Source organism: Nelumbo lutea, chromosome 1 (genome assembly GCF_056320005.1).
Source record: "Nelumbo lutea isolate HS-2025 chromosome 1, American lotus-T2T, whole genome shotgun sequence".
Classification (NCBI taxonomy): domain Eukaryota; kingdom Viridiplantae; phylum Streptophyta; class Magnoliopsida; order Proteales; family Nelumbonaceae; genus Nelumbo; species Nelumbo lutea.
This window is the reverse complement of record NC_142684.1, coordinates 218,991,892-219,004,369: the sequence shown is the minus strand read 5'-3', so window position 1 is coordinate 219,004,369 and position 12,478 is coordinate 218,991,892. Positions and strand designations below refer to the sequence as shown.

The window sequence follows — 12,478 nt, the reverse complement described above, 5'->3', positions numbered from 1 at the left end:
TACCAGCATATGGACTAGCTGGTTCTGGAGGTTTTGTCACATGAGTTATACTAGCATCTTCTGTAACTTGTGGTGTTGTAGGTGTTGCATTGTCGTTGTTCCAGGTCCAAGTTTCTTCTTCATTGAACTTAACATCCCTGCTAATAATTACTTTGCCACCCATAGTGTTATACAACCTATATGCTTTGGATTGAGGGCTATAGCCAATGAAAATGTTTTTCTTTCATCAAGTTTGTTGGGGATTGGAGAAGTAACCAAGGCATAGGCTATATAACCAAAAAATTTCAAGTGGCTTCCTGCCCTTCCAAGTTTCATATGGGGTTCGGTTCATGACAGCCTTTGTAGGTGAGATATTGAGAAGATAAACTGTTGTTGCCACTACTTCTGCCCATAACTGATTTGGAACACCACTTTCCTTCATCATGCTTCTTGCCATTTCAAACACCGTTCGATTCTTCCGCTTAGCCACACCATTTTGCTCCAGTGTGTACGGTGTTGTCAACTCCCTGTGAATGCCATTTTCCTCACAGAAAACATCAAATTCATTAGAGGTAAATTCACCACCCCTATCAGAATGGAGCGCCTTTATACAACGCCCACTTTGCTTCTCCACTAATGCTTTGAATTTCTTGAAAGTTTCCAAAGTTTCTAATTTGAATTTCAAAAAATACACCCAACTCATGCAGCTGTAATCATCAGTAAATAACAAAAAATTTTTGCTTCCACCAAATGATTCAATACTCATTGGTCCACACACATCAGCATGTACCAATTCAAGATAATCAAAATCCCTCCATGACTTGTCTACAGGAAATGAATTTCTACTTTGTTTCTCATAGACACAGCCTTCACAAAAATCAAGATCATCAACTTTCGACAACTCAACAACCATATTTTTTGAGCCAACAATTTCAGCCTTTTCACATTTAATGCCCATAACGCAAATGCCACATTTTTGCATCACTAGCTCTAGAAATCAAGGCACAATTTCTTACTTCAGAGACTTCTAACGGAAACATTTTATTTTGTGCAATAGGAATGCTAACTATTTTGTGCCATGTTTTCTTATCTTGGACAGAACAACAACCATCATCAAACAAAATAGAGTATCCACCATCCATCAATTGCCCAACACTTGACAAATTATGAGCTAAATTAGGAACATATTGCACATCATGGAGGAGTTTTACATTACCTTGTGAGGTTTTGATGGCAATTGTACATTTCCCTTCAACTTGCATTTGCTTGTTGTCTCTGAGTCGACACTTTTTTGTGACTCATCAAGTTCTTTAAAAATAGACTTTGTTCCGGACATATGGTTGGAGCATCCACTAACCAGAAACCAAACTCCATTGGAAGAATTATCAATAGGAGAATGAGCCATGAATAGCTTGCTCTCGTCTTCAACTTTCTCTATAAAATTGGCTTGTTTCTGCTCATCTTTCTGCTTGGTCCAACAGTCTACTTCTTTGTGACCCAATTTCTTGCAATACTGGCATTGGATGGTGCTTTTGTGTTGGCGTTGATCATTAAATTGGCCTCTTCCTCTGCCGCAACCATGACCTTGATGACTTCTGCTTTGTCCCCGGCCTCCAAAATTTTTTGACTTTCCCTTGTAGGAAGACTCCCCCTTAACATGAAAAGCCTTCTCCTCAACCATTTCATAGGATCTGCTCAGTCTAGCTTCATGGGCTAACAGAGAACTCATTAAATCATCAAAAGTATAAGTAGACAAGTCCTTAGACTCTTCAATTGCAACAACTACATGATCGAATTTTGAGGTTAGGCTCCTCAAAACCTTACTCACAACAGTTTCATTACTAATACTTTCACCATATGACTTCATATGATTAACAATCCTAGACACCTTAGATAAAAATACTTGCACAGATTCTTTTTCTTTCATGGCCAATGTTTCAAAATCATGACGAAGAGTCTGTAATTTAACAGTAATTACGTTCTTGTCGCCCAAGAATTCTTGCTTCAGAATCTCCCATGCTTGAGTGGAGGTGCTAGTTGCTGCAATTCTTGGAAAATTTTCTTCATCAAGGGCTTGTTGCATGAAGAACAGAGCCTTTGCATCCTTCTTACGGGTTTCTCGCAACCGTTGATCAGCCTCGGTTGGATTTGTGTCTTCAAATCCCTTCTCCACCAAGTCCCACAGCTCTTGAGACTTGAACATGGTCTTCATTTTGAGACTCCATAAGTGATAATTTTTCCCTTTGAAGACTGGAATTAGGGGCAGAGCTGATGAATTGGCTCCATTGCTTCCCATGACGGAACTCTCTTTTCTCTTACTTTACCCTTTGCCCAGATAAAGACCCAACTTGGCTCTGATACCAAAGAAATTGTTGGGAACAAAGAATATAAATTCTAATTTGAAACAAAGCCACTTCGAATTCAATTTTCTTCATACAAAAAACAATATCAGAGGTCCAAATATATAGACTTACAACTGAATTAACCTTAGCTAGAAATAAGCAACTAAATTATAAAGTGGAAAAACATGGCTCACTAACTCAAAATAGTGCCTAACAATTTGGAAGTAACTCACCCACTAAGTCCACTAACATAATGCCTAACAATTAGGAAGTAAACCACCCACTAAGTCTACTAACATAATGCCTAACAATTAGGAAGTAAATCACCCACTACGTCCACTTAGTTTGAAGCACTATCAACAGAAGGAACCCGGTTGTATTGAACCTGTAATCCCATAGAGTATGTACTTCTGAGAATCCGAGCTTCTTCTCTTGTTCATAACTACCTTGTATTTGACATCCTGGAACTGCAGACAATAACCATGGAAGTTAAACCATTTCTTATTACACCCTAGAGCTACAGAGTTTGTGAAAACTTGAAAATTTTCAGCTAAAGGAACCCATCTCTAGTAATGTATTAAACATTACCTTCAGAAATATGGGCAGAGTAGGTACTGTCTTAATTTTCTTCCAACTGCAGGACTTTTTATCCTACTCATAAGATGAAGGGAAGTCATCTACAGCATTACCATCTGGTGTTGAATGCAATTTTCAGTGCAAATTGGTTCCCAGAAAGTATCTCCATTGGCAAAGAAAAAAAAAAGAAAATAGTAAGTAGTAGTGGAAGCACTATAATTAATTGAACATTTGATGCAGGTTTGGTGATTCCATTTTTATTCCAAGGTTTTTCTTCTTTCCTGTTTTATTTCCATCCTCAGGTTCACCATCAACCGGTCCAATTATGCTCTTACTTGTGTTGCTGGATTTATTTGAGGATATGGGGATAGATTCTTTCATCATCGTCTCCTTGAAGCAGTCTTACCAGTATCATTAAAATTAATCCTGCTACTGCTCAGCTTTTGTCACTGCAGCAGATCCTTGTTTCACCTCCATATATATGTGAGTTCTATTAACAGTAGACAGAATAATGAGAATGATAAATAGATTAAATATAACTATTTTTTTTAATGGTAACTTTTGACTGTATTAAAAGTATTTTCATCTAACAGGAACCAAAACAACTGAATGAAATGTAAATGTTGCCCATGAAATGGTGATGACAACAGCTGCAAACTTTCAAGTGTTTGTGGCTCCCACAAAAGCCCGATATTTTATAACAGATAAACGGGTAGAGGAATTACACAACAAAGAATGGATGCATGCTTATTTCAGTCGAAAACTGTACAAAAAGCAACAAAGGAGAAACACTGATCCAATACCCATTGGCAGACACTGAGGTTCAAATGATGTCAATCTTAATATTGAGCTGACACTTGGCAGCATGGCTGCCGGGCAAGCACTCTAGAAGCCACTGGTTTAAGCAAAACATGTGATAGCTCTAGCTACAATCCAGCTTTCCCATCTCGTTATCAGCATCATATTCTTGAATGATTTCCAATCTTAGTATGCTGCTACAGCAGCCATGCAGACAGGGCAAGCATTCTTCTGCAGAAGCCAGCTTATGAATGGTTGGACCAGGTCTATAGGACGGCAGTCTTTGTCTTTTAGGCTGGCGTTCATAACCTAAGGCGACGCAACTATAGGTGGCGGCCAATGAACCGCTGGCCTAGGCCTATACCGGCGGTTTATAAGACTATGTCGGTGGTTCAGCTGATGCCGGTTTAGCTGGTTTTTCTTGTAGTGAAAAACACCTGAACTTTTACATTCACTTTGGCTCATTCAACTATTTAATTTTTTTTTTCTAATCCGAAACTATGCTATTCTTATTTATTTGAATATGACTCAATTAATTTTCTAATATAACCTTGAAGCTCTCTTGGTTGCTCCAATATATCTTTACATATTTTTAGTTAGATTCAATTTTCAAATGAATTGGTAGAGGTTTTTTTTTTCTAATAAATTTCTAGTTCCCTTTGATTTTCTTAAATTATTGGGAAAATGAGTGAATACTTTTTATATTTTAAGATGAAGAGAGACATTCATATGAGTGAAATGAATCAAAAATTAAAAAAAAAAAAAACTTTATTTTATATACCAATGAAATGATTCTTGTAATTTTAAATCGTATTCTTTATCAATTAGGACTTAAGAGAAAATGATAAGAGAATTAAGAAAGTTTAAGTGGATATTTTGGTAATTGGATGAATTCTGTCATTAGACTTAATGGTCAGGGGTATTTGTTGCAGTGTGAATGTTTAAAAAGGTTTTTTTGTTGCAAATGAAGTTCAAAATCAAACTATAAGAAAAGAGGTTTCTATGAAAATGAAACCTTAATTAGGGGAGGTTTTTATATTTTATCCTATAAATTATTAAAAAAGAATAATGGGGTGAATATATTTTTAACGACACGTGTCAAAAAAAAATTTAAGTGCTCATTGAAGTTAGCTTATGGCATTCGGTCACTGCAACGCCCTTTCGAACAATTATTATAGTCTTGCATTGAAAATATCTCCCCAAGTCCCCATGAAATAAAAATGTTTCCCATGCAAGGCCGAAAAGTCTGTTCGAACAGTGTTCGAACGGACCTTGCAGTGACCAGTGACCAGTGACTGAAGCCGATTTCTGAACTTACAGCTTAATGCTTAACTCATCCGAACCCGTTTCGATGACGTTCGTTAGTTTGTAAAATACTAATGGATAGATGTGATTATGATTCAGACTGTTTGCTGGCCCTGGCCACTTAGGATTCGGAACCATCGAATTCGTGAAAAAGAGGGAATCTATGACATGGCAATCCAAATAAGATTATAATCCGACGGTTAACGTAGTGCAGTCCGATGTAACCATTTTCCCAGCGTCTCTGCCATTCTGCTTAATTTAGATTCACGTGGTAATGGTGTCAAATTGACACCAAAGGGAAGAAAACAGCTCACATTGTACATACTGAAGGTGAAGGAAGGGCGAAGGACGAAGGTCCCCCCACTCGTCTCGTCTCCCTCTCTCGCAAGTCGCATCTCATCTCCTCCATCGCCCACCCTTTTAAATGTTCCCTACAGACAACATGAGATCAGATTCCAATAGCCCCTCTCCTTTTAAATGGCCTTAAATTCTCTGTGAATTTTCTCAGCCACCCACTATCCCCTCCCCTCTCTCCCTCTCGGACTCCAGACGAAAGAATTAAACCACCCGACCACAAAAAGCGCAACAGAAATCACTAGACGCGCAGCAACAACCGATCGAGAACAAAACAAATACAGTCATGGAAGGGATTATCTCTTCACCCACGCGTTCAACCTCGCCATCTTCCTTACTCTTCGTTTGTCAAGAAACCCCACAGAAAACCCTTCAAGAACGACTTCGATTCCTCGTTCAAAGCCGACCGGAATGGTGGGTTTACGCCATTTTCTGGCGGACTTCTAACGACAACAATGGCCACCTAGTTTTGGCCTGGGCTGATGGCCTTTTCCGAGGCACCAGAGATAAAGCCTCCTCATCTTCTAGATACAGCAACAGACTTCAATGTCAACAACAGAAACTAGAGATTGACTGGGAGCGAAAGAAGGTGATGAAGGGAATTCAAGCCCTTATCAACGACATCCCAGACATCGACGCCTCCGTGGATGGAGATGTCACCGATGCCGAGTGGTTCTACATGGTGTCCATAACCCGGTCATTCAACATCGGCGATGGACTCCCAGGCAAGGCTATTAGTTCCGGCTCTCCGGTCTGGCTGACCGGTGCCCAACAGCTTCGGTTTTGCAATTGTGAGCGTGGTAAAGAAGCTCTGGTGCATGGAATCGAGACTTTGGTGTATATCCCAACTTCATCTGGAGTGCTTGAATTGGGTTCTTCGGACACTATTGCAGAGAATTGGGGTCTTGTGCACCAAGCCAAATCCCTGTTTGGATCTGATGTTATCAGTCCAGTCCCAGTTGCAGTCTCACTCCCAGTCCAGGAACGAAGTCCAAGCCAAGGGGGTTTGATACCGTTTCTCGATCGAGATCTGTCGTTCCCAGATATTGGGGTAATCAATGGGGAGAGAGGAGAAGGAATCCACCAAGAGACACACCGACAAGAAGCGAGGACAAAGAAGAACGGGGAAACCACTACCACTATTACGATGACGACGGCTCCAGCACCACCACCACCACCAGCAACACACTCATTTTCCGTCGACTCGGAGCATTCCGACTCCGATGCCCTTCTCGTCACTTCGGCAGATATGGAGAAGAGGAGACCAAAGAAGAGAGGAAGAAAGCCAGGGAAAGGGCGAGACATGCCGCTGAACCATGTGGAGGCGGAACGACAGCGTCGAGAGAAGCTCAATCACCGCTTCTACGGGCTGCGAAGCGTGGTCCCAAACGTGTCGAGGATGGACAAAGCATCCTTGCTTGCCGACGCGGTTTCCTACATCAATGAGCTCAAGGGAAAAATAGAAGATCTGGAGGGGCGACTGGGTTTGGGAAGACACTCTAAGAAAGTGAAGATGGAAATGGATGATCATCAAAGCACCATTACCACCGCTACCACTGTTTTTGACTACGGCCAAACAAGATCTTCCTCCATTTATGGTGGTGGTGGGCTTATAACCCCGATGGATGTAGAGGTGAAGATTCTGGGAACGGACGCATTGATCAGGGTCCAATCGGAAAATGTGAACTACCCGTCGGCAAGACTCATGGATGCACTTCGAGGGCTTAAAGTTCAAGTACATCATGCAAGCGTGTCCAGTGTCAAGGAATTGATGCTTCAGGATGTTGTAATTAGACTTCCCGATGGGGTGAAGAGCGAAGAGAGCTTGAAAACAGCCATCCTTAGGAGGTTGGAGAAAGAGTAGCAGTAGTAGATTCTATCCAACTTCTGTTTCTTCCCCCTTTTCGTGTCCGTTTCTCATCACTGTATATGTATGTACGTGTAATAAATTTAATAATAATTAATTAATTGAGAAAATAGAAATGGCATCTCTTGGATGAGATCGGCTTCGGTCATAAAAACATTCATCCCAACTTTCAGACCTAAACCCCTAAATCCACCATTAAATCTATTTGGTAGCACTCATCAGCCCCTATCTACACTTTTACCCTCATATAGACTCAAAACCTCTAGAATACCTATTCATAAAATTTCAACTCAAGATTCCTCTTTTTACTCATTTGTCAAAGGATTCCACCGTAATGTCTCTTGTTAGCTTAAACACTCAAAACCCAGATTCCCTGAATTTTAACACATTCAAATCGATCAAACTACACCATTAAACTCTGGGTACAACAACACACTGCCCATAAAGTTTCAATCTAAGATTTTCCCATTTACCCCTCTATCAAACCAAGATTCTGTTTTAGACCCTCTCATTGATCCAGATTTCTACGATCTTAACCCCTTAGACCGATCAAACATTACCATCAAATCCCAGACATTCAAAAATACCCACTTATAAAATTCCAGTCCACAATACCATTGTTTGCCTTTTGATCACACATAAATTATGTTTCGAGGCTTTAGATTGATCGAATCAAGCCCTTTCCAGATCTACCCGATCTAGACCCCTTTGGCCCAATCAACTCAAAATGTCCAAAAACCTCACCCTACCAACTTTTAGTAAAAAATACCCTCATTTACCCATCCACCTAAAAAGAAATCCACATATAAACACTATTGACACTTTTCTATAAGTGTGAAATGTTGTGGCTTGTTAAATGGAAGGTGTAGCCAAATGTAATTATTCCTCAATCATATAACCCATATTGAATCCAAAGATTGGTGGTGCAATTTCATGTTTCTCATATCCAATATTTTGAGTTTATCTCTTGTATATAGCCCATCTCAATAGACTTTCCAATGAAAATTTGAAATTGAAGGGAATCTTAAGATTCTGACTATATATTCGTGGAATTATATGATAAGAGGTAGATGGCAAATCTCTTGTGAAGCTTTTGTAAGAAAATTTTATAGTACATAAGTGTGAATTATAGTGTTTTCAAAGGAGCTAATCATGACTAAGTTGTAGGATTATCAATGTGTTGGGTTGGGTTAGGACATGTGATCCTAGTCTAGAACTGATTATTAATTGGGACCAAAAGATAGACCCAAAACCGTTCTGATTAATACTTGGGTCAAATCTAACTTCCATCCTTTACTTGCCATACAATGTCACACTTCAGGAATTTAGCCACAGCTAACGCAACTCAAATGGTTTTGATTCAAATGGGGTTTAATCCGAATCTAGTCCATTAAACACCCATAGTTATAGGTGGGCTGCCCCTATCCCATAGCCCTATGGAAAATAAGTAAAATACTAATAACTACCTATACTTTTGGGGGTTAATGACACTTTGGTCCTTAAACTTTAATTTGTAACAGGGTGAACTATACCATCCAACACTTTGTTCTTAGCATATTATCATTCCGCTGGTTTTGAAATTTCATGAAACCATTTGCCTTCTTTATATCATCCATTTTCTTTTATGTTCTCTTTCTAGGGTATCTAGAGGTTTCCTCGAGTTTCTTCTTATCATCCACCTTCCATTGTCCATCTTCTGTCATTGGTCTCTTTTTGGGGTGGCTCCCTTTGGGGAGTTACCCTTCTCCCCTTTCTTTTCTTCCCATTATCTCCCTCTCTTCTCCTTTCTTTTGGTTTTTAATTCTTGTCCCGTTGCCCTATCTTTCTTTTCTCTCCGATGAGGCCGCTTACTCCGGCGGGTTGGATTGGCCTGCTTCGTGGGTGGGTGCCGGGGTGGAAGTGACACCTGGGCCTGAGGCAGAGAGGGACACTATTTTTGGTACTGGTACTGGGAGACTTGGTGCAACACTTGTTGTTGGTAGAGTTGAAACTGTTGGAACTGTTGCATTTGAGCCTGCATGGCCCGCATGTGTTGCACCAAGTCCTACAGTTGGTTTAGGCTGGCCGCTGGGGGCACAACCGAGGGTTCAATAGGGGTTGCTCCTATAGTATAAGGGAGCGGGGCAATGTCAGGTGCCACTATAAGAGGCACATTCAGGCTGGGGACTCCATCCACGGTGAGGGGGACGGTAAACTGTCCAATGCAGACAGTAGGAAGCTGGGGCTGCTCCCCACTAGCGTTGTGGTTGTTGCCACATCCGACATTGCTGGAAGAAGCCATGAAGAATGCTAAGTTTTTTGGAAGAGAAGTGTTGTAAAATCTTGGAGCAAAGCTTTTTGAAGCGGTTCCCACAGACGGCGCCAAATGATGCGACACGATCCAGGCACTCCTAGTTGGCAACTGACTTGCTCCTTGTTGGCAACAAACGGCACCTGAGAAGATGGAAAGATGGATTTCCGGGGATTTACCTGGTGGGAATACTCCGAAGCTTAAGTCAGAACATTGGGGAAGGAGAAAAAAGAGAGTGCAAAAGCTAAGTGTGTAGGTCACGCTTTATCAATGTGCTTGAGAGATTAGCTCGCGAGCAAGTAAAGACTCAGGTTGAGGATATGAGAGTGCGGAAGTATTCAAAAGTCTCAGAGAGAGCTTCTCCTTTACCTCAGGGGCTTTTATAAGGGAGCTACTATCAAATCAAGTGTAACTGCCATTGGGCCCCTGCTGTAGCCGTTACCTACCAGGGCTGCACAAGTGATCATTGCAAGATACCTCTTGCTCGGATGAGTGACACATCTTAAAGGGGCAGGCACGCTTCCGCCTACTGAGAGATGTGGATGTATATTGTCAAAAGGACAGGGACTGCACCGTCAGTTAAGAGACATGGCATAGACTAATTGGTATGGTTTGTCAGGTAGAAGCTTCCTGAGAAACGTCCACGCCGCTTACTCGCGAGTGAGCTTGGGAATACTTTGGGGTTACCCTTACTAAGGTTGTTCTCTGGGTGACTTATCCGCTTCTAGGTAGCTGAGGGAACCCGGAGCTCGTGTTGTAGCGAACTCCTCCTACAATGAACTATAATGTAGTGAGCTGCTTTATGGGCTCGTTACTTAGCCATGATCAAGCTATGATGTTGAGCTGCTGCCCGTGCTGAGTCAGGACCACGTGTCATCATTTCATAGGTTAGGTCAAATCATCCTCCATCAATATACAATACGTAGGCCGAATGTAGTTTGCAGGTCCAGCGGTACAGTGGCATAGTGTTTTTCTCATAAAACATATGAAGAAGCAGATTATCAATTATGTTGTTTCATGTCTTCACATGATTCTTCAACTAGCAAACCATTTAATAGGAAGGATGCATCTAAATTATGTGTACTAGGCATCCACGTGTGTTATACTAGTTGGTGTGATTATACTGGGCATGATGTATGATAACTCTATAGTTTGATGCCTTAAGAGCATCGTTTCAAGGGTATTTTAGGCCTTAGAATTGTCAAAATATCTCATTTTCCCAATTAAATTCAATATTGTGACCTCTAAAGGTCTTTGTGCAAACCTTGGGGAAAATTGGGGAAGTTTCAAGGCTAAAATGCAGCTTTTGGGAAGTTGATGTGAAGTCCAGCTGAGAGAGGAGGTGTTTTTGGGAATAACAGAGCACAGGAAGGTGTCATCTATCTGCTAAACCCAGAATGGCGCCCCTCCTATTGTATTAGCATACTCCCCTCTCCTTAAAAAACACTAGGGCACCTTTCCACTCATTCTTTTCATCTCTAACAAACCCTAGCCCCCCTAACTGCTAAATATCCACCTTCCATCCCTTCTAATCTCCACCGTTCATTCTAGGGCGCCCATACTTTTTCTAAAACCCAGTTTTATCCACCATTCTCTATAAAAAGGACCCAAGGGGTCCTGAGAAAGGGTTGGATGTTCTGATTTTGAGAAGTTCAAGGGTAGAGGAAGAGGAGAACGCCTAGGCAAGAGGAGGGGTTCTTGCTTGCAGTTCGCCTAGCCACTACTTCCACCTCTGGAATCGGATTCCAACCATTTTAGTTCAATTTTAGATTTAACTTTTGTTCTTTAATTTCCAGTCTGATTTTTCCTTCCTACAAATTTACTTTTATTTAGTTTAATTTTTTGCTGTTTCTTTTCTATAGATCTGGAATTTGGCTAGGTAAGACGAAAGGCTTAGCTCGAGAAGTTCGAGGGTCAAAGGAGAGATCCAAAGATTGCTACCTTTGATCGGATTACATACTTTTTATTTAATTTCTTTTATTTATTTATTTCTATTATTTATTTATTTTTATGAACTTTTCACTTTTAGTAGTGTTTGAATTTTATTTTTAATGAATTTCAATTTAATTAATTAATTTTTTTGTGATTCTACAACTTCCCTTTGTGTTCTTTCATCCGGATTAAAGTTTATAATGAATTTTCCCTCGCTTCCCTGTGGATACAACCCATTCTCACCACTTATTGTGTTTGTAATTGTTATGAAAAATGGAGAAACTTACAAATATTAAAACTGGTGTTTTGAAGTGGTTAACGACATGCTTTCGGACACACCAATGCACATGTCCAAGTAAGATGCACTGTTACAAAAAAAATAAAAGCAAGATTCAAAAAATCAACATGTTTCGGCCAATACACCCCTACAGAGGGTGTATCGGAGTTCTGATTGGTTTAGGGGGTGGTGGAACCTTAAACTGGCTCCCTAAACCAGTTTTGAAAAAAATAAAAAAGTAAAAAATAGTACCGATACTGCCCAATATGCCCTTACCGACTTATCGGGCATATCAATATTTAAAACCTTGTCTAGAAGTATTGTGTGAAAGTTGTGCCTTAAAAGCACTTTTTGGAGGTATTTTGTGAAAACTACGCCTTGAAAATTCTTTCTGGAAGTAGTTTGTAAAAATTGCTCCTTAAAAACACCTTATGGAAGTATTTTGTGAAAATTATGCCTTAAAAGCACTTTCTCGAAGTATTTTCTTAAAACTACGCCTTGAAAATGCTTTCTGGAGTAGTTTGTGAAAACTGCTCCTTAAAAGCACCTTCTAGATGTATTTTGTGAAAACTATGCCTTAAAAGCACTTTTTGAAAGTATTTTGTGAAAACTATGCCTTAAAAGCACTTTTTGGAAGTATTTTGTGAAAATTGTACCTTAAAAGCACTTCTTGGAAGTATTTTGTGAAAACTATGCCTTGAAAGTGCTTTCTGAAAGTAACTTGTGAAAATTGGTACTTAAAAGAACTTTCTGGATGT

General features: G+C 40.2%; 2 protein-coding genes across 2 annotated transcripts; one reads left to right on the top strand and one right to left on the bottom strand.

Annotated features, from left to right (window-relative positions):
• Window positions 1-1,186: 1,186 nt before the first annotated feature.
• On the bottom strand, window positions 1,187-2,275 carry LOC148881095 (uncharacterized). Its single transcript, XM_088978010.1, has one exon. It carries the CDS (start codon window positions 2,273-2,275, stop codon window positions 1,187-1,189), a length of 1,089 nt encoding a protein of 362 aa, XP_088834136.1.
• Window positions 2,276-4,837: 2,562 nt separating this feature from the next.
• On the top strand, window positions 4,838-7,337 carry LOC148881094 (transcription factor bHLH14-like). Its single transcript, XM_088963351.1, has one exon. It carries the CDS (start codon window positions 5,641-5,643, stop codon window positions 7,216-7,218), a length of 1,578 nt encoding a protein of 525 aa, XP_088819477.1. The 5' UTR covers window positions 4,838-5,640; the 3' UTR covers window positions 7,219-7,337.
• Window positions 7,338-12,478: the final 5,141 nt, after the last annotated feature.

What these genes read in the sequence shown, in the direction of transcription:
- LOC148881094 (XM_088963351.1), top strand. Translation starts at nt 5,641, where the DNA reads ATGGAAGGGATTATCTCTTCACCCACGCGTTCAACCTCGCCATCTTCC.
- LOC148881095 (XM_088978010.1), bottom strand. Translation starts at nt 2,275, where the DNA reads ATGGGAAGCAATGGAGCCAATTCATCAGCTCTGCCCCTAATTCCAGTC.